The sequence below is a fragment of the Nothobranchius furzeri genome, chromosome 8 (assembly GCF_043380555.1).
Source record: "Nothobranchius furzeri strain GRZ-AD chromosome 8, NfurGRZ-RIMD1, whole genome shotgun sequence".
Classification (NCBI taxonomy): domain Eukaryota; kingdom Metazoa; phylum Chordata; class Actinopteri; order Cyprinodontiformes; family Nothobranchiidae; genus Nothobranchius; species Nothobranchius furzeri.
This window is the reverse complement of record NC_091748.1, coordinates 71528226-71548005: the sequence shown is the minus strand read 5'-3', so window position 1 is coordinate 71548005 and position 19780 is coordinate 71528226. Positions and strand designations below refer to the sequence as shown.

The following is a 19780-nucleotide window of genomic DNA, read 5'->3' as shown; positions in this document are numbered from 1 at the left end:
GGTGGAGCAAGATGGAATTACAACGCGGTTCACCTGACGGTCTGTGTCGGCTGTGTTGTTTTGGTAATTTTGGTGTTTCGGCCGAAAACCGAAAATGCACTTTTGGGTCATTTTCGGCCAAAATTTTTCAGTGGTTGAATTTTCAGCACATCGTTATTTCAAACTGTTCAGAATTTTGTTTGTTTATCACATTTAGATTGTACATTACGTAAAATACCTTCAGCTTTAATAAATTAGAAAATTTTTGTATAACATTGTTTGGAAAAATAACAATAACACATCAAAGCTTAGTACTTTTTAAAATAATGTGAAATCCCCCCCCCCCCCCCCCCCCCACCCCAATACCCTGTACAGAGGGATGCATCCTCGATCCAATGGGCGGAGCAAGAACACATTTGGGAACTCTGACCATACTTGCATGAAAGCATTCTTAGAATTGTAACAGTACTTGGTCTATCGTTGATGACGTTTCATAAGGACGTGAGTACAGAAGTACAGAAAAGTATGCATACTGAGGAACGGCCAAGGAACTAACTAGCTGCCTTCATTCAAAGCTACTATGATGTCAACTTTTCATTTATATGACTTGAAACTGACTTAAGGTTTTCAATTTATACAGCTATCAGTTAAACGCTATGATGGTAAATTGGCAAAATAAGCTTGCTTAAAAAATGTTTTCATGCCTCTTAATGTTTTAACATAGTACAGCTATTAATATTTCCTGTAAATAAACAAAAAAAGAGAGATTCTCCTCTCAATAATATCAGAGGAGAAACAGCTGGCTGCTACCACTTCAACTTTAGGACAATACACCAAAGTCCCAAAAAGAAAAACACCATTTGAATTCTCGGACAATGAAAGATGTTTGGACCTAGAAAACGGCGACTGGTGTTTAGTGCTCTCTCGTTTATTGTTGCAATGCAGGTCCCCATATCAAGGGAGGCGTGGACTAGGGGCGATAGTCGATGGTAGGGGTGACATCTCTGTGACTGTGTTTAGGTTGAAAAGCTTGTTTTACAGATATGCTGTAGAAGCTTTAAAAGTATTTTTTTTATGTTTTTGAGAAATGAAATGCCAAACTTAACCAAGTTGAAAAGGATTAGGATCAGCATCAGTACTGAACGCAGCCAAGTTACAAGAACGTTAGAAGTGACCAAAGAACATCATCAAACTTGTTTTCTCTCAGTCTCGTTTTCATCAGATCCTTAGTTTCCTTTCAAAAAGAATGTGAATATTTTAGAGAGCAACAGGCAGATGTGTGAATTTTGGTGTACACTTTTGAGTGTTTTAAGGAAAAACTTTCAAACATCCCGCAGAACTCTTGCTCGAGATCTTACTAAAAAGCACTGAGATCATCCAGATAATTTGGTAATAAAAAATAAATGAATCATAAGCGACTGAGACGGCTCACAAGATAAAGAAAATGCAAAAACATCTCATCCCAGTAAAATGTGAGTGAGAAAACTAACCTATTGGGAAAATAAGTGAGAATACTTTACACTGATTGACGGTGCTGAGTCGCTGTCATCCATTTTTATATGCAGCTCTCATTCATGATGGTACCACAGAGGCAGGGCGATCCACTGCTTTGCTCCAATTTCATTTTTTGTTCAGAGAGCCATGGGAACTATTCCTCTTTCACCTTCGGGTTCAGGGGGTGAGATGTTCTGCTTCCTGCTCCGCTCTGTTGGTCCTCCTCCACCAGCTGGTGGGAGCATCCTCTCCCACTTCTCTGCTCTCATGCCTTCTTCACTGATTATTTTGTGGTCCCTGTCCCCTCTTCAGTGTACCGTCATGATGGACAGCACCAACGTAGTCGTTTTCAGGCAAAATTAGGTTTAAAAAAATGAAGAAACTTCCAACCAAAGCTAAATGAAGTGGCCCTGTATCCTCACCAGACTGGCTCTTTCATTTCCTGTTTGTCCATTTAAGCGTTTCTCTCTCTATTTTTTCACTTTCCTCTCCGTTGTTCATCCTAAAATAGCTCCACCATTGCAAAGTCCATTAGCAGCCTAAGCATCTTAGGAGGAACCCTTGCTCTCTTGGTCCATAACAGGACAGTAAGACTAAACGCCAATAAACCCGAGACAGATTTAAGACGGGCTAAATCCGTGAGGAAAAGAGGATAGAAAAGGATGTGGATATGAAGTCAAACACATTAACTGTTGGACAGCAAATACTTTCTGAAGCAACAAATGAAAGAGGAGATACATTTAGCAAACCTTTAAAGTGCATTTGCACAATCTTTTGGACATTCTGGGAAACAATCGACAGTTGAACTGAATGGTTTACTCTTCACTGATTACAGGTGAAAACCTTAGCACCATAAGTCACTTTGTCTACCACGAAGCACTAACACTTCTTAGATTTAATTGTTAAATCTAATTGATACAATTAAAAGTCTCTAAAATGTGAAGGGCATGCGTTTTAGGTATTAACACGGTTCTCCAGGCGTAAAAACGTATGTTTTATGTGATGTCATTAGTTTTGAAATGGAAATGAACAATGGCGACATGGGCTGGTGTGTGCGGGGTGTGCACGTACGCCTTCTCCAGCTTTATTCTCTGAGTCTTGACCTAATTGACAACCCTCTGGTATTTAATCCCTTTTCTTAATCAAGTTAACCAGATTAAGCAGATGAATGTGAGAAGGGATCCCTGCTGTCTGTTTTAGGACAAGCCAGGACACTTCACCGGAGCATGTTGGATAGATTAATGGGTCCATGGGTTTTGTTAAACGAGAGATGGGTTTTCAATGTCAAAAGGTTGCTCTCTTTAAGCTGGTTGGATCACTGCGGTACTTCACACTATGAGCAATAAACGGTCACCTCTGGGAATACAGTCGAACCCCATGTGGGTATTGTATTCAAATAAAGTCGTGCCATTACAGCAGCGGGGTTTATGTGTTGCATCTCCATGAAACGGAAGGGGCAATCCTAAAACTGTAGTTGTCTACTGTTCTTTATTCCATATACAACAATCCCCAGAGGCTAACGACACTGAAGACTCATCGGGGATAGGATGGGGGGTATTCATAGGTAGTTTCTGCTCATTTAGCAATAATAGGCAGCTACAGTTTATAAGCTTGACTCTCCCACATTCCATTCAGAGTTAACGAAGCTCCTCGGATGAGAAGCGAAACGTTCTTCAAGAAACCAAAGAAGCCAGGTTGCCTTCATTCAAACGCCTTTGGATTACTATGACCTGGATGACTGAGAACCTTCACCAGTATGTTGCACCACCATCAGTGATGGGAATAAGTGTTTAAAATAACGGTGTTACTAAGAGAAGTTAGTTTTTCCAGTAAATCTAATTATTTCTTGTCTTCTTTCGTCATAACATAGTTTTTGTTACCGATAAGGAAATGCGTGCGTTTCTGTAATTCAGCAGCGGGGTGTGTTGAAGCTGTCATCATCTGATCGAGATCTAAAGGAGCGGATGTTTACATTCAAACGCATCACGACCAGTGAGGACAAGAAAGACTTGATCAGGCTGCAGACCCGAAGACCTGCAGATTTACTGCTGCAGGTGTGAATCTGCTCTGTGTTCTCCAGGTCTACAGCCATACCCTTGTTGACGTGCTAGCAGGACTTCCACAGAGTGTCTAATCGTGCCGTAGACACGTGCAGTCAATGATTTGGCACTTTAGTGCATCTTAGTTAAAGCATTACATTAATCTCCGTGAACAAAGTAAGGATTCTTGGTGTTATCTTTGACCAGGACATGTCATTCAAATCCCAGATTAAACAGGTTTGTAGGATTTCCTTTTTCCACCTTCGGAATATTGCTAAATTAGAAGCATCCTTTCCATGAGTGATGCTGAAAAACTAGTTCATGCATTTATTACACCAAGACTGGATTACTGTAATTCATTACTCTCAGGAAGTCCACAGAATGTAGTTAAAAGTCTTCAGCTTGTCCAAAATGCTGCAGCTAGAGTTCTGATGAGAATGAAAAAGAGAGATCATATCTCTCCTGTCTTAGCTTCCCTACATTGGCTACCTGTTAAATTCAGAATAGATATTAAGATCCTTCTTCTCACATATAAAGCTCTTAATAATCAAGCTCCATCATACATCAGTGATCTGATTGTTCCACACGTTCCTAACTGAGCACTTCGCTCTCAGACTGCAGGTTTACTGGTGGTTCCCAGAATATCTAAAATTAGGATGGGAGGCAGATCTTTTAGTTATCAGGCTCCTCTCCTGTGGAACCAGCTCCCAGCTTTAGTCTGTGAGGCAGACACCTTGTCTACTTTTAAGACTAGGCTTAAAACATTTTTATTTGATAGGGCCTATGGTTAAAATCTGATGTTAGCCTAGATCTGGACAAGTGGGGGAGAAGAGGGAGGTGGAGTGTACAGTCGGTAAAGATGGCTCTCCCTTGCCCTGCCTCCAACATGCCTCCATCTAAATAGGATAGATTATCCAGAGTTATCTCTGTAGTTATGCTGCTATAGGCTTAGACTGCTGGAGGACAAACTGACCACTTTTCACACTCTACTACTTTCTTCTACAATCTGCTCTTTAACTGTATTATTTTCTGCAATTTCAGCTGTTAACTTTATTTCTCTCTAAGTGTTTTTCTCCCCAGAAGAAGCTACAGTGATGTTCTGCTGAGCTGTGGTGAACTCATGGAGGGAGCCATCGTCTAGCACACTGCTGCTAACCACTAAAACATTCTCCCTCTCCTGATAGTAGCTTTTTGCTTTCCTTGACGTTGGATGTGCCACTGCCAGTTTATCCGTTTAATTATAGATCCACTAGGATAAATACAATAAAGTTTATCTCTCACCAAATAGAATATTTACTAAGAAATCACAATGTAGCTATAGACACATTACTTTGTCTTGTGTGTGTGTGTGTGTGTGTGTGTGCGTGCGTGTGTGTGCCTGCTCTGTCTTCTCGATCCCCAGTGAGTTGTGGAGGATGGCTGCTTATACTGAGCTAGGATTCTCTGGAGGTTTCTTCCTGTTAAAAGGGAGTTTTCCTCTCCACTGTCGCTTTATGCTTGCTTAGTATAAGGATTGCTGTAAAGTCACTGACACTAACTACCTGGTAGGTGGTGCTCACTCCTCACCCCTGCCATGTGGACCTCAAGGGATAAACCAACCACCCTGCTCAATGGTCAACTTTCCTCACGAGGTCACACCCATTAGGACAGTGGGAGGGTTAAACTTGGTAACTTAAACTTAACGTTGGTAAAGCTACTGTTAGCATTTTCGCTAACAGCTTCTTGCGTTTGAATAAGCTGTTACGTTTTGGTTTAGAGTTCATCTTTTTTGTGGTGTAGATCTCCCTTTTATTACATTTAGAGTGTTGTGGGTTTTCGGTTTAGTTTAAAAATCACCTTGAGTTTGGTTTAACCACCCAGTTTAGAGTTTGGACCTTTGGAGATCCTTATTTTGGTCTAGAACCCAGTAATCTTTGCCCAGTGGGACATTATGTGTACTTTTAATTCCCCACATGCAGAATTAGTTTTAATATTCCCAACCTGTAGATGGAAAGATTTGTTTTTTTTTTTTTTTGTTGTTGTTGTAAAGAAACCTGATTATCATTTTAACTTTTAAATCCCACGTTATTGTCCCTTCCTTTTTGCACACAAGCCAAACTCCCCAGGAAGGGTTGTAACACCACTCGTCTCACGCACATAAGTGACCAAAACAAAGCAGCATGGAGACACTCCATCTCCAACCACCTCTCAGGCAGCAGCCTGCTCTCCCAAATTCCACACGTCACCAGAACATAACCAACCGCAACACAATAAAAGCAGTGTTATACAAAATGGAAGGCCTGTAGTGTTTATTCTCTTACAGTAACAATTTATCAATTTTTGAGGAATTTTTTTTAGATTTTCTGGTTTTTATTAATTGTGCAGTATAAAGATAATCGTTAGATTAATCGTCTTAATAGTTATTAGAATCGTCGACTATTCGATAAAATAATCGTTAGAATAATCGTTTTAAAAATAATCGTTTACCCCCAGTCCTACAAAATGGAACAAATTACTGCAAGAGTACCACTGAGATTTGGGAAATTTGAAAAACTTTGGGAACCAGAAAACAAATACTAGAAAGTATGTACTCTCATGTAAAATATATGTGTATATATAATTTTTTTTTTTTTTTTGGTTGTAATTTTTTATTTTTTTACCAAAGTAGAAAGTAGTAGAGCAGATAGGAAGAATACAGAGAAAGCTTGTGAGAATTACGTACATGCTGGATTGGGGATTTATTTAAGTTGGATATATGAATGTAAATACAAGGTATTTCTCATGTGGATACATGCAAATTTGATGTTTGTTCAGGGAAACGCTGCTCTGGTGAAATGGAAAAAGGCAATCAAATGCATCTACATGTAAATGTTGTTGTAATTCAAAAATAAAAAGTTCCCAAAATATATATATATATTGCAATTATGTTGTTTATTTGTGTACATATTTCCCCTTTAGTCTTTAAAATACCAATATTTGCCCATAACTTCTTATTTTTTGTCTGTTTGATGTCATCATTTTAAAAATATTAGATCAGATGATACTCAGTACTCAAGTAGCCTTCTAATCAGACACCTTTTTTTTATAATAAATTTCCTGAGCACTGCTGTCTCCTCCTTTGGCCATTATTTCAGCTTTAGCTTCAAGAAAGTTTGGTTGTAAACAACAAAGCGCGCATGTGCCGTCGGCAACTTCAGCAGATGATACGGTGGCTGGTAAGGGTCACCGCGCCTACACCGCAGCCACGGTAATCCACCGAGATAATATTTTTAAAAAACAAGATGGCTATTATTATTGTCAACTTTTTTACCGGGGTTAACCGCTACACCGGTTACCGTGACAACCCTAGTAATGAATTTTAATTCTTATCAGTGTCCCATGCCAGGAAGCCCTTCCTTTCTCCACATCACCCCTGTTCTTCAGCAGCTCCACTGGCTTCCAGTTAAATGTAGGTCCACCTTCAAGATCCTCCTCCACACCTTCAAAACCATACATAATCTTACTCCTTCCCACTTAACAGACCTCATTAATATTGCTACCCCTCACGCTCACTCAGATCCTCTTCTTCTCTCCACCTTATTGCCCCTCCTGCACACCAGCCACTCGCTAGCTAACTCAGGACTTGTACATCTCATGACTGCAACCAGCCAATGAGAGAGGAACACAAGGAACAGAGTCCTGATGTATAGGTAAACCATGCACTGCTTTTCTACTAGGACAGTAGAACGGCACAGGGGCCCCATTCCTTTGACCAGACTCCTCACTTACGGTGTCAACATGACACAACAAGTAACACCACATTTGCAACAGTGAACAAAGTACTAAGAACAACACAACCCCGAAATAAACATGCATAAACGCCCCAAAATAGAACTAACTGACTAAAAACATCACTAAGCGCAATGCACCTCGCCCACTGCAGCTCCCGCAGCTCAGCCAATTGGTCATTACCAGACCAACTTTTAGAAAAATGGGGTGGAGTCTGTGAATTACCTCTGCAGGTGTTGTAGCTGCTGTAGGCGTTCGGAGTTAGCTTCTTTTTAACACTCAGGTTTGACTCTAATGTCAGTGTTAGATATCAACTATATAACTCATTTTCAGGAACCTTCTGAGTACCTGCTCTGGGCAGGTGCATTTAACGGCCCAGTGGAGTAGCTGAGCAAAGCCTCTGGTTAACTCAAGCTGATTGGTTGTAAATGAGTAGGACATTACATCAGCAGACGTCGTCCAAAACAACCGGCATTAGTTCAATTAGAAGAGTTGCTGGTGAAGCAGAATGGAATCAAAGGAAATTAGGCACCGATCGCGCTTCAAATCTAACTCCCGACACTTGAAAACACAGCAGAATTCTCTCACAGCTGTTACAAAAGTCCCGACACTGGAAAACATGGGAAATTCTCCCACAGACTTAATTAACAGGACTTTGTTGTCTCACAGAGCGCTGTAAAAACTGCACCTTTTCTGGATATTGAACACCACATTTTCCATCGCACAACTGCTCTTATCATCAGAATGGATTAAATTATGATGTACTTCCATAGAATAAATGCTTTTAATATTGTTAATGTTACTGTGGACGCTTTCTGACGCTGATCAGTGACACCCCTCACTGCTAAAGCAATTGCGACGTCTGAAAGGGCTAAATTTGAATGGAGACAGCTGAAAGGACTGGGACATACTTTCTCCTGGTCAATTTCCCCATCCCAGGAATTACCCTGGAGTTACGGTAATGGAAACACAGCTAATGTGTATTTAACTCTACTATTCCCCGTATAAAAAAGAGAGATGTCTTACCTTGTTGGGGCTGAGTGGGCTTGTAGGTGGCTTGGAGTGGGCTGGACCAGGTCCAGAGCTGGTACAAATGTCTTCGATTGGCTTTGGGCTAGTTGGACTGCGAAGATAAATCAGGGAGACAAAGTTTCTGCAGGTGAACTCTCAAGAGAGTCACTTATTAACCCATTCCATCTATACCAGAATGAAGTTCTAGTGTTGTCCTACTTAAGTAATGTTTGTGGAAAATGTAGAATGCAACAAATGAATCAAATACTTTTTGAACACACCTGAGATTAGGTCCTTTGCTGAACAGTCCTGGCGTACTTGTGGGGCTTTGGCTCTCAAAGGAGAATTTTCCATGTTTGGGGCTCGTTGGACTCTTGCTGGAGTCTTTGCTGGTGGAAACAGGAGTAGCGGCTTTGGTGGCTTCTGACTCCATGCTGAGACCAGGACTGGTGCTGGTAGAAGGTTTTTCTGGAGTGGGTGGTGAAACAAGACCTTGGATGGTGCTAGAGACCAGGGCGGAGACAGTCACCGAGGTGAGGTCTTGAGAGACAGAAAGGTTTGGTGTATCTTCTGAACTTTGCGACTTGCTGGCAGTAATGTGTGGCTGGGTTCCATTCAGTTTCACTCCAGGCGATGACATTTTGGAGCTAGCGGGGGTTTCTACATTACTTATGGTGAAACTTGAATTGGTGCCATCAGGAGGTGAGGAAGGTTTGGAAATCTCAACCTCAGCTAATTTGGAGGCTCCGGACCGGACAGGAGGAAGAGGAGCTAGGTACTTCACTTTGACGGGCTGCGATGGAGGAGAAGACAATTGTTTAACAAGTGCTGTTGTTGGGACAGGTGGGGCTGGGGACTTGACTGACTTGGGTTTAGAAACTAAAGGTTTTGGTTGGGGTGGTGCTCCAGAAACCTGTGGGCTCAATGAACCAGACGGGGTTTGAGGTTGGACTGGGGATTCTGCTGGAAGGTTGCAGGGCGGAGGAAGGTTCCCTGGACTTTCTGTCTGTTCCACAGAACCTTTGCTGTCTGCCAGAATTGTCGACTCATGGTACTCCTGGATATCTGGGGACAGAGGTTGAAGCTATGAGGAATAACTGAATTGTTTGTGACTAAAATGTCAAAAGGACAAATTAATGCATGTAATTATTAATGCATGGTTTGTAAGGAAAACAATGGAAGTATTTTGAGTACAGTGTAGTTCCGAGGCTGCTGTCCTTCTCGAGACATTGGCAGATCTAAGAGCCACTTCTCATCTGCTGATCACTTAGTGTCCAATTACCAAATGTCACACAATCCTGTGGCTGAGCTGCTTTGACTTGCCAAACTTTGCTGCAACTCCAACTGCAAGCCAGTTTGCTATTATGTAGTTTCTCCAGGATGTCGTGATGGGTTTTTTGTCCATGTGGCAGAAAATTACTGATTTGTTCCGTCAAAGTTGTCTTTCCAACCTTGAGAAAGTTCTTGTCCAGCAAATAATTTTGTCTGCATTCCCCCACAATATTGAATATAGCATTGAAACTTGCACATATTTTTGTTGTAATACTTGATCGCAAATGTGACTGTTTAGGATTACACATCTGGCAGGACAACAGGAAGTCAATTAGGTTAGAGTTTAGGTGATTGGTAAAACTTATCCAAGTTGCAATGAGAGGTCGGAGTTGCTGTAAAGTTGTCTAGAGACCGCTTGACGTAGATCTGTCAGGCTTTTCTAATCCTGGAGTTTCACCGTCTATTTTCTATCAGAAGCTAATGCAGGAGATAAGTAGCCTGGCAAGCTAGTCTAGATAAATATATTATTTAGTCTGGGAACGCTCCGTTGACGGCTCTCGGTCATGGGGCGGCTTCTACTGATGCCTTTCAAATTATCTTCGCATGCTACTGGACAATGAACGTGATGTACTCACCGCAACGGATGTCTGTAAACGGGGCGGTCCACTGTTGAAGAAGGTGAAAGTACATGATTGGATCATGATTGGCATGAGAGCTGTGATTGGCCCACCATTGTGGACCAATCACAGCTCTCTATGTGTTTGAAAGCCCTATAGAGAGCTGTGATTGGCCAGCCAGAATGCTGCTAGGGGCTGCAGATTTTCTAATGGAGCATTCCTAGACCAAACTTTACAAAACAAGAATTTGGTCTAGTTCAGTAGGCTAGGAGATCGGTGTAGGAGACAATTTTCATGTTTCCTGCATGAAAAACTCAGTGACTGGTTATAATCAGAAATAATCATTTAAAAAACGGCTTTTCAATTAGCCACACCTTTAAGTGAATAAAAAAGATAAACAAAACAAAAATGCAGATGTTTGAACAAAAGTTAAACATTGTTGCCCTTAAATATTATTATTATTATTGTTGTTGTTGTTGTTGTTGCTATTATAGCTGTAGCGTCCAGCAATGGTCAGTTTAGGTACAGCCTGACCTTTCACCATCTATTCAACATCTGGTCAGAAAGGAGACACAACATTGCACGTGTTCCCTTTAATGAACAGGCTTCACACCAGCTGGGAATCAGACTCTGCTGGTCTTAAAGATAAACAATAACTTTCTCTCCCAAGGTCTCATCTGTCTGCCTCCAGAAGACTTCAACTCCAGCTCGAATTAATTGCTAAATTCAAGAATCATTTACTAAATCAACATGAACTCCTTCTATGACTTATAATTTAGATAATCATTAAATAAACATTTGTTTATTACTACTTATGATAATTATAGTATAATGAAATGCTTCATTAGTCTGTGCTCACTGAATGGATGTTATGTTTGTCTACTAGACTGCAATGTGTTCACCATGTTTTGACGACAAGGTCCTCACACCTGCTCACACAATAACAAGTACGGTTACGTTAGACTACAACGCATAACTTGCCTTTTTAACCAGTCAGGACTTCCGATATCAAAGAAGGTGTGTTTCTGAGTTGTCTTGGTAACATCTCTCAAACCTGTTAGCCTCTGATTGGCTGTGAAAATCATAACATCAATTCTTTAAAATTAAATCTCTTTGAGTAATTGGCTAGTTCTAGAGAATCGCTCAGACCGGCCATCTGTAGCCAAATCTCTTCAACCCTCAAAGATTTTGGCACGTCGTCAAAATTCTTTTTGCACCTACGAAGCTGAGACAGCAAACAGTTCCTGCAGAACAAAGCTGATATTGTTCAACTCCTTAAGAGTTATTCCTGGGAAGCAAGCTGATTCCAACCTGTGCTGCCTGTTGACAACTCTGGACTGGAGAAGTCGGTGCTGTGGTCAGTCTACCGGACCTGGGTGCCCCGAGGTCATGCGACCTCTCTGACCTCCGGATCCGTGACGAGGGTCATCAAAGGGTGAGGTAGAACACAGATTGCGTCTTTTTGATGATAACAACTTTATAGCTGAGAGCAAACAAAATTCTTTTCACCAGAACTCAGCTTATTTTGATAAGGAAGCTCTGACTGATATCGCATTCACACATAGGTTCCTTCAGCACGTTTAGTTACATTCACTCACAGTAAATGCTTAATTCATTAGTCACGTTTTAAACTGTTTGTAAAATAAATTCTTACTTTTATAAACTTGACTCTTTCTTGAAGTAACACAAAGTGTGGTTGGTCACTGAAAAAGCAACGAACCTAGATCTTCTGAATTAAATCCTAGAATCTTCTGATTAAATGGTAAATGGCCTGTATTTGATATAGCATCTTCTAGAGTCCTGGAACCACCGTCGCAATATAATATACAATTAAGACCTTGCAGGTTAACATTTTATATTTATATAGAATATTACATCTTCGTGGTCATAACAGATAAAATCATCAATTTGCCTCCACTACATAGCACAAATGAAAATAAATATAGAGGGGAAAAAAAGAGTTATTTTCATGATGTGAACATTAAAGGGATAAAGTAAATAAGACAGCTGTGAAGCATATAGGTTTAATATCAGTTAACAAAAACGGATTCTCCCCTTTGTAAACTAACTAAAAACAGAAAACCACAGGCATAAGTGATTTGTTTGATGTTTATTGTTTTTAAACTATTGTTTTATTACCTTTATTTAAACATTTAGAATGAGTTTTGTAAATTTGGCAAGGGTAGAAAAATGTATATATGAATATAATTCACAAATGGCATCATGATGCATCATTTTGATACAAAAAGTCACAAAGTATCTGTTTTTAAGTGTGCCATTAGATAAATCAGTGGTTCTGGAAAAGTTTGTCCTTAGATCACAGAGGAATTCTAAAGAAAGTTGCTACCTGAGTTTTCAATAATGAAAGAAATACAAGTGTTAATTAGCCAATAAAACAAAAGCTAAATAAAACACCAAACCTCCACAATTTGACTAATAAACTAATAATACCATGTGCATTTGCTTTATTCATTTAGAATTTTATCTCTGTATCTCACTCATCTTGATAAGAAAGACAACCTTCCACCCAACCCCCCAAGATAAAAATGGGTAGAACACCGAGGACCTCTAGTGTTAGCAAAAGGATATTGCAAAGAGGGAGAAAGTAACTTCTGAAGTTTTCTGTCTCACATTTCCCAAAAATTCCATTTCTATTTTTAAAAGTAATCACACTGACCGAATATATCTGGATGAGTGATATGGTTTGAGGTATTACTTCCCCCTCTGTGCATGCAGTGGTGACAGGCAGTCAAGCAATAAATCACTTGTCACCTTCCAAAACCAACTCTGGCTCCTGCAAACAGGTACGATTTATGGTCAAGAGCCAGATAATAAAGAGGAAGGGAAGGACGGAGCTACTATTTTGGTTGTTATTTCAGAGAAAGTAGAGACTGAACTGTTCTCCCACAGCATTAAACATCCCTTAATGAAGCAATAAAACACCTTTAATTTAAACATCTGTCAGTCACAATCTTTAATAATCAGTTTGAAGTTAGTTTGTAGCTTGTTTGTAAACAAATGTGGTGACTAAAATAAAATTAACTTTAAAGTGTAGAACACTGAAAAGCCATGACTATTTCAGATTATGATCGATCACGCTTGAGTTTAACATGCAGGTTGAACATGAACATAGCTTCCTACACCGATCTCCTGTATTAGACGGTGAAACTCTAGGATTAGAACAGCCTGACAGATCTACGTCACAGTCACTTAACATTCATGGATTCACCCATCTTGACTCACAACGGGGAAGGCTGTTGATGGTTCAGCCTCCAGGAAACAGCAGAGAATGTCTCTGCTAGTAGAAGCTAACCGTTAGCATTAGCAACTCCACCACACAGCAGAACTCCTCCAGGCTTGTGTTACTGGTGGAGGTAAAACATAAACATTGCAAAGCAGAATCAGTGACAGATTTGTGTTGCTGTCCAAATATCAGACTCCAGATCCTGTCATCTGAAGCCATAGCACGAATACGTAGACGCTCCATTGGGCGCTGGAGAGCGTAACAGCGTCACCGCCATATTGGATGGGTCTTCTCACTCTTCAAAGTCAATGCAGAGTGAGCAACTATGCCCATTTTTGTGCAGCCTACAGTTACAACAACCGGCGTATTATTGATAACAGATCGAGTGGGATTACTAGTGACTTTTCTAGCCTACCTGACAGATTTAATGTTATTTTTTTAATTATTAATTTTGTTCATTTATGTTTATATTTTACTTATCATGCCGTACCTTGATTTCTGTGAAAAATAATTACAACAGCTCCAGGGGGGCATCTACTTATGTAGGTTTGTGCTAATGCAGGTGATACAGGTGCACTGGTGTCATCCCCCCCCCCCCCACACACACACACACACGTACACACACACACGTAAACACACACTAACACACACACACACCCACATACACACACACACACACACGTAAACACACACTAACACACACACACACACACACATACACACACACACACATACACACACACACACACACACGTAAACACACACACACACACACACACACAAACCCACACAAACACACACACGTAAACACACATACACACACACAAACACACAAACACACATACACACACACACACACTAACACACACACACTAACACACACACACACACACATGCACACACATACACACACACACACGTAAAAACACACACACAAACCCACACAAACACACATACACACACACACACACACACAGAAACACAAACACACACACACACACACACACAATTGTATTGATTAAACAAGTGAAATAAAACTGTTTTAATGTTACAACTAAATTGTTGCAGGGACAACAAAGTCAAACGTCAGTGGAAAGAGGCCCTCACATCATGTTAACACTGAACTTATGCATGCACACAAACAGAAGGAGTGTTCTGCATGAGATAAAGCAGAGGATGCCTAAAGTAGGAGGGATGAGGACCCAAACCAGTTTGTTGTCATGCTTGGAACCAGGAACATCCTACAGGATTTTTTTTCCTTTAAATGTTTGTTAAAGAGATCCTTCGCTCATATTTTAGTTCATTCTCTAGTAGGAATGAATGCCTTGTAAGTCTTAATCTGGGGACAAAAAGCTCTAGTGTGCCTGTATCAGCCCGGAGATGTCAGCCAGAGAAGAAAGTAACTTCAGACGAAAGGATTTTGACTGTTATTTCCTGATATTTGGACGTCTCGCCTCAGATTGGATAACAGCAACGCTCCCATGACCTCTTTAAATACGTATTAATGTGTATCAACAATGTGGTAAAAGTGTCTTCTGTTGCAGCCTAAATCCTATTTTTCTGTTTACTTACTTTCTTCACTACCTGGTTTATGATCTTTCCTCTTGAAGCCCGCTGACCAATAAAAGGACGCTTATGTTCTCCACTAAGAGTCAGTGAAGCTTTCTGTCTGAGATGCTACTTTCCCTGTGACAGCAGCAGATTCCTGGCTTCGAGGCATCACATACAGTAATATAGCTGACAGGCACACCTTGATTTATACGACACCGGATCAGCAAAACGCAAGACAAACAGGCCTGGAGGCAAGAATACGGATGTCCTACAGCTAGAAGCAACAATGATACTCCCCATTTATCTATGCACAGTTGGTGTTGTCAGCATAATCCAGGGAGTGTAGATCTGCTTGTTTAGAGAATTCATCAAATAACTTGTTTAAAACATCAAAAACCTTCGTTTCACTTCGTAGGTCAAGGGTTCTCACCAAGAAGAGCACTGAAGAGTTGGCTTTGGAAGACATTGATGACTCTGTCCAGAGACTGCTGCAGCTGGAGGTCCTCCTCCACGGGGCCCTGTTGGCTCTGGTTCTGGTTTTGCCGTATGTGGTCCAGTTTGGCTCGGTACTGCTGGAGCAGCTCTAGGGCTCGCTGGGCATCTTTTGACAACACAGAAAACATGTCAATATAACAACTTCTTGATCCTAAAATGGATAAGAGCCTATATTTATTTCACATCCTCACGTTAAAATCTGTACTTTTATTCAGATTGTGGCTTAATCCAGACTTGATAGAAAAGGGTAAATGAAAACTAATTAGAGCATAATGATAAAAATCGAATAATGTGTGTGTGTGTGTGTGTGTGTGTGTGTGTGTGTGTGTGTGTGTGTGTGTGTGTGTCATCACTTGAAGAGCCAAACAGACCGCATTCCAGTTTCTACGCAGCTGATCAAACCGGAAGCACATGTCTCACCTTTCAAGTTCACACATAACTTTATTTTGAAATCACCTGGATCCTCCACAGCTAAACTTCTATGGAATTATAAAAAAACACTATATCACATTTCACTCATCACTGCTGTCATCTTTCTGCGTCAACATAAGCGTTTTGGTGCACACGCACGACGTAAACACCAAGAATCCTGCTACAGTGTCGGTAAAAGCTATGCAATCGCTTTCCTTAAAGCGCAATCCAGCTGCAGGTGTGGTAAAAAAGTTCGTCCTCTTGTCTGGAAAAAACCAGGAGCGTTTCCGAGCGCGCTGTGCGGTACTAAACGCGTTCTGACTGCGCTGTTTCACCAAACGCGCACATTTCTGGAGATATTTATGGGCACGATAGTGGAACCATTCCGTCCCGATGAGTTAGTTACCTTTCTGACGCACAGGCATGGTGGCAACAGGCGCAAACGTCCTCCCGGCTACAGATGTGCGCGTGTCCCGCTGCAGCGCCGCAGTCTTCCTCACTGGGACGTAAAACTGCCAGCAACAATCAGCCCTGTGTGGTCAGAAGAAAAACTTCCTCAAGTGAATGAAAACGACACCAACGCTGTTAATCGTTGACATTTAGTAGCTGAACTTAGTACCTGACCGGAGCTCTACTGGTGACGCATGGTCTCTCTCTCTCTCTCTCTCTCTCTCTCTCTCTCTCTCTCTTTCACCTGAAGTGTCTGTTTGGTCAAACTAGTTCTCTATTTCTTCATTCACGTGTCTTCATGTTGTCAAACCGGTCTGTCAGTCCTGTGGTGGGATAAACACACTCTCTCTCTCTCTCTCTCTCTCTCTCTCTCTCTCTCTCTCTCTCTCTCTCTCTCTCTCTCTCTCTCTCTCTCTCTCTCTCTCTCTCTCTCTCAGATTCAGATTTCAGATTTCAGATTTATTGGCCAAGTAAAATTACATTTACAAGGAATTTGTCTTCGGTAGATGTTCGCTCTCTAAAACATACAACAACCATAATAAATGAGAATAAAAATACCTAAAAACACATAAGAACATGTATACCCACACACATGTTCATTTACGCACACACCTATATACATATATACATACCCACACACACACACGCACGCACGCGCACACACACACATCCATAAGCATACTGATTAAGTATTAAAAACTATAGTAAAAGGATGGTAAAATAATCTACAGATTCAAATAACACTCTCACTCACTCACTCACTCACTCACTCACTCACTCACACACCTGTACACTCGCCTCAAAACACTATTAAAGAGGCTCTTCATAAGAAGCTTGTGTCCTGGGACTTTTGTCATGCTAAACAGCTACATTGTGTGATGTGGATGAACGCCCAGGCCTATTCTAGGGTGTGTACTGAATCCACACCTAATCCACTCAGAGCAGAGGAAAGATTTGGGTTTACTGATAAAGTAGATCCAACTCCTGCATTGGATACAGGTAAGCTCCCCCGCTTCCCAGTCATCTCCAATTCAGACATGTGTATTTAACATGTAGGCTACACAATACTGTGTAATCCCACCAGCAGTCTGGAGTTTAGTACAGATTACTGTCGAAAACAATAGTTTCATAGCATAGCAAATCATCCTATATGTGATTATATGCTTTGGCCATGACCCATAAACAGATGTGAGGCAGAATCTACGGTTGTCTTTTAATCTGTCTATGGTATTAGACCACACCATGATGGACCCACCCCTACGGATATCAGTCAATGGGCAGTCCATCATACTCTGTCAAAGAAGTCAAATAAAGGACTTAAGTACCTCCGTCTGCTCTTTACTGAAAGAAGTTGAAATAGTCCAAAGTTGATGCCAAAGCCATTTCAAACATGCCCGCCCACCAAACCGATAGAGTGATGTGATTGGCAGAACACAAGATTAGTCTGGCCTGCTGAACATGAAGAGCAAAATCATTTTGCTTTGGCTAGTGTTTGTCTAGATTACTAGGCTAATAGTTTGCTTCAATTTAAGCACATTATGGTTGTTCCAAAGGCTACTTCATTGTTTACAAGCAGATTAATAGACCTAGGCCTGATATTAAAGGTGCATTGTGTAACAATGATGTAACAATGACATCCTGCGGTCAAATGTGGGCACTACAGTCCATTTTCAAAACACGAGTGACTCCCTCGGTACGGTTCCATGCGTTTCATGGCTGTTGCCAGCTACGGATCAGCGACAGAATATTCTAGATGACGGGTAAAAACGAGTCATACACAGTAAGATAAGTAGATAAGTACCTTTTGCTGCGAGTAGTATTAGAGGCCACTATTTGCTTCTAATTCACTGTTAGCATTATTAGCTCAACACCTCTAGCCTGCTTTATCCAATATTAGAGTAAAACAGAAAGATGCCGTGGCTTCTTAAGGGTACAAGAAATAACTTCTGAGTCGCTCCTGTTTACTGGCTTTGGCTCTTTGCTGTGACTTGCTGTCCAGTGTTGAACTACAAATGCAGGTGTAGCGTCATGAATGTCCTGTTTTTGACCTAAAGGTCATGATCTGCTGCGTCTGCTCGAGCAGAGACATAAAGTCTCTGACAGGCTAATCTACACGAGATAGTGGCCAAGGTCTTTCATGCACTCTGCTCATCTAAACTGCTTCACCTTTGTTACAACGAAGACGAAGAACTCTATTTTGATAAATACATTATCAACAACTTTGTTAATTACCAATAATAATGTGAGCCCAATGTTCAATCAATCTGTGAAATTACAATGTTATTACTTGATATTATAATCCTGTGATCAGTAGTATTTTACAAGTTATTATAATCCTGGACATTTGCACTAAGCACTAATGACACGTAATGCTAAAGTCACACGACACATTTCCTTTTGTCTCACCCAATCAGAACCTTCGTTTCTGGTGAATCTGTGGTGTTTGTATAAACCCTCTTTTGCGTGTCAAATTCTGATTCGCCAGTAAACCAAAATATGACAATTATAAAAACTATCCCACGCCACCTTTTCTTGAGTTCAAGCGTTCTAGAGAAGTCTCGGACAGGCCATCCGGACTTCCTCTTCAGCCATAAAGAACCTCGACAAGCTGGATAAAATCTGTTGCAAGTTACACCTGACTGCAACGATTCCTTCAGAATAAAAGCTGAACCTCACGACCCCTTCAGGGTCTCGGAGACGCCAGTGATAACCTGTCGTGACCTGGAAGCATTCCAAGACTAGTTTGGTCGGCACCGCTGCTTTTCTACCGGCTTCGGTTCCAAGGAGGGTCCAAGAGGACCTCGGCATTCTGGATTTAACGGAGGCTTCCCCTGGGGTTCGTAGACCGACAGATGGCGTTTCATGTGTGTTAGAAATCTCTTACTAAAGTTTAGAGCGAAACATTCACTCCCACTCAGAACTAACCGCTTCTCCGGATCCGCTGGTTCTGATAATAACATTCGTCACACACACCATCATTCATCTCACGTCTCACTCCACCTTAGTCCATCAGTACACAGAGTGTTAAAGTTAGTCTTGTTTAAATTGTGTAGAAATAAATTTCTTAACTATTTTAAACCTGACTCTCTCTTTCCTTGGCGTTAATACGAAGTGTCGCTTAATCCCTACAATAAAAAGTTCAGATATTCTGGTTAAAATAGTCAAAGATCCATCAGATTGATATTTCCTATTTCTATGGAATCTCACATTTTATGGTTCATAAGTAAGGTGTAAACTACCCACTCTTTACACAGGTGCTGCAGCGTTAGCTCACTCAGAGTCATCAAACTCAGATAGTAAACAGTAAATACATCCCTCTTTAGTTTTTTTAAGGAGAAAAACTGACGACCTCCAGCTGTCTTAGAAGGAAATGTGTTTCAGTATAACCTTCCTTTAACATGATTGAGACATTAGACAGTTTTGTGATTATTACTCTGTAAAATCCTTAGACAATACTTTTAATGAAGAGG

At 40.9% G+C, this 19780-nt stretch overlaps 1 protein-coding gene across 4 annotated transcripts in view; it reads right to left on the bottom strand.

Annotated features, from left to right (window-relative positions):
- Positions 1-16645, bottom strand: part of LOC107392960 (discs large homolog 1-like protein) — a 178785-nt gene extending 162140 nt beyond the window's left edge. The window contains exons 1-5 of one of the 4 annotated variants that reach the window (XM_015971056.3): positions 16480-16645; positions 16267-16391; positions 15385-15555; positions 8552-9335; positions 8286-8382 (exon numbers count right to left, since the gene is read on the bottom strand). In XM_015971056.3, coding sequence (XP_015826542.3) covers positions 8286-8382; positions 8552-9335; positions 15385-15555; positions 16267-16285 — 1071 coding nt within the window. In that variant the 5' untranslated portion in view covers positions 16286-16391; positions 16480-16645. Of the gene's footprint in view, positions 1-1499; positions 3824-8285; positions 8383-8551; positions 9336-15384; positions 15556-16266; positions 16440-16479 lie in introns of those variants that run through there. The other 3 variants (XM_054752087.2, XM_070554288.1, XM_054752084.2) reach the window with 3 other exon arrangements.
- Between the last annotated feature and the right edge of the window lie 3135 nt (positions 16646-19780).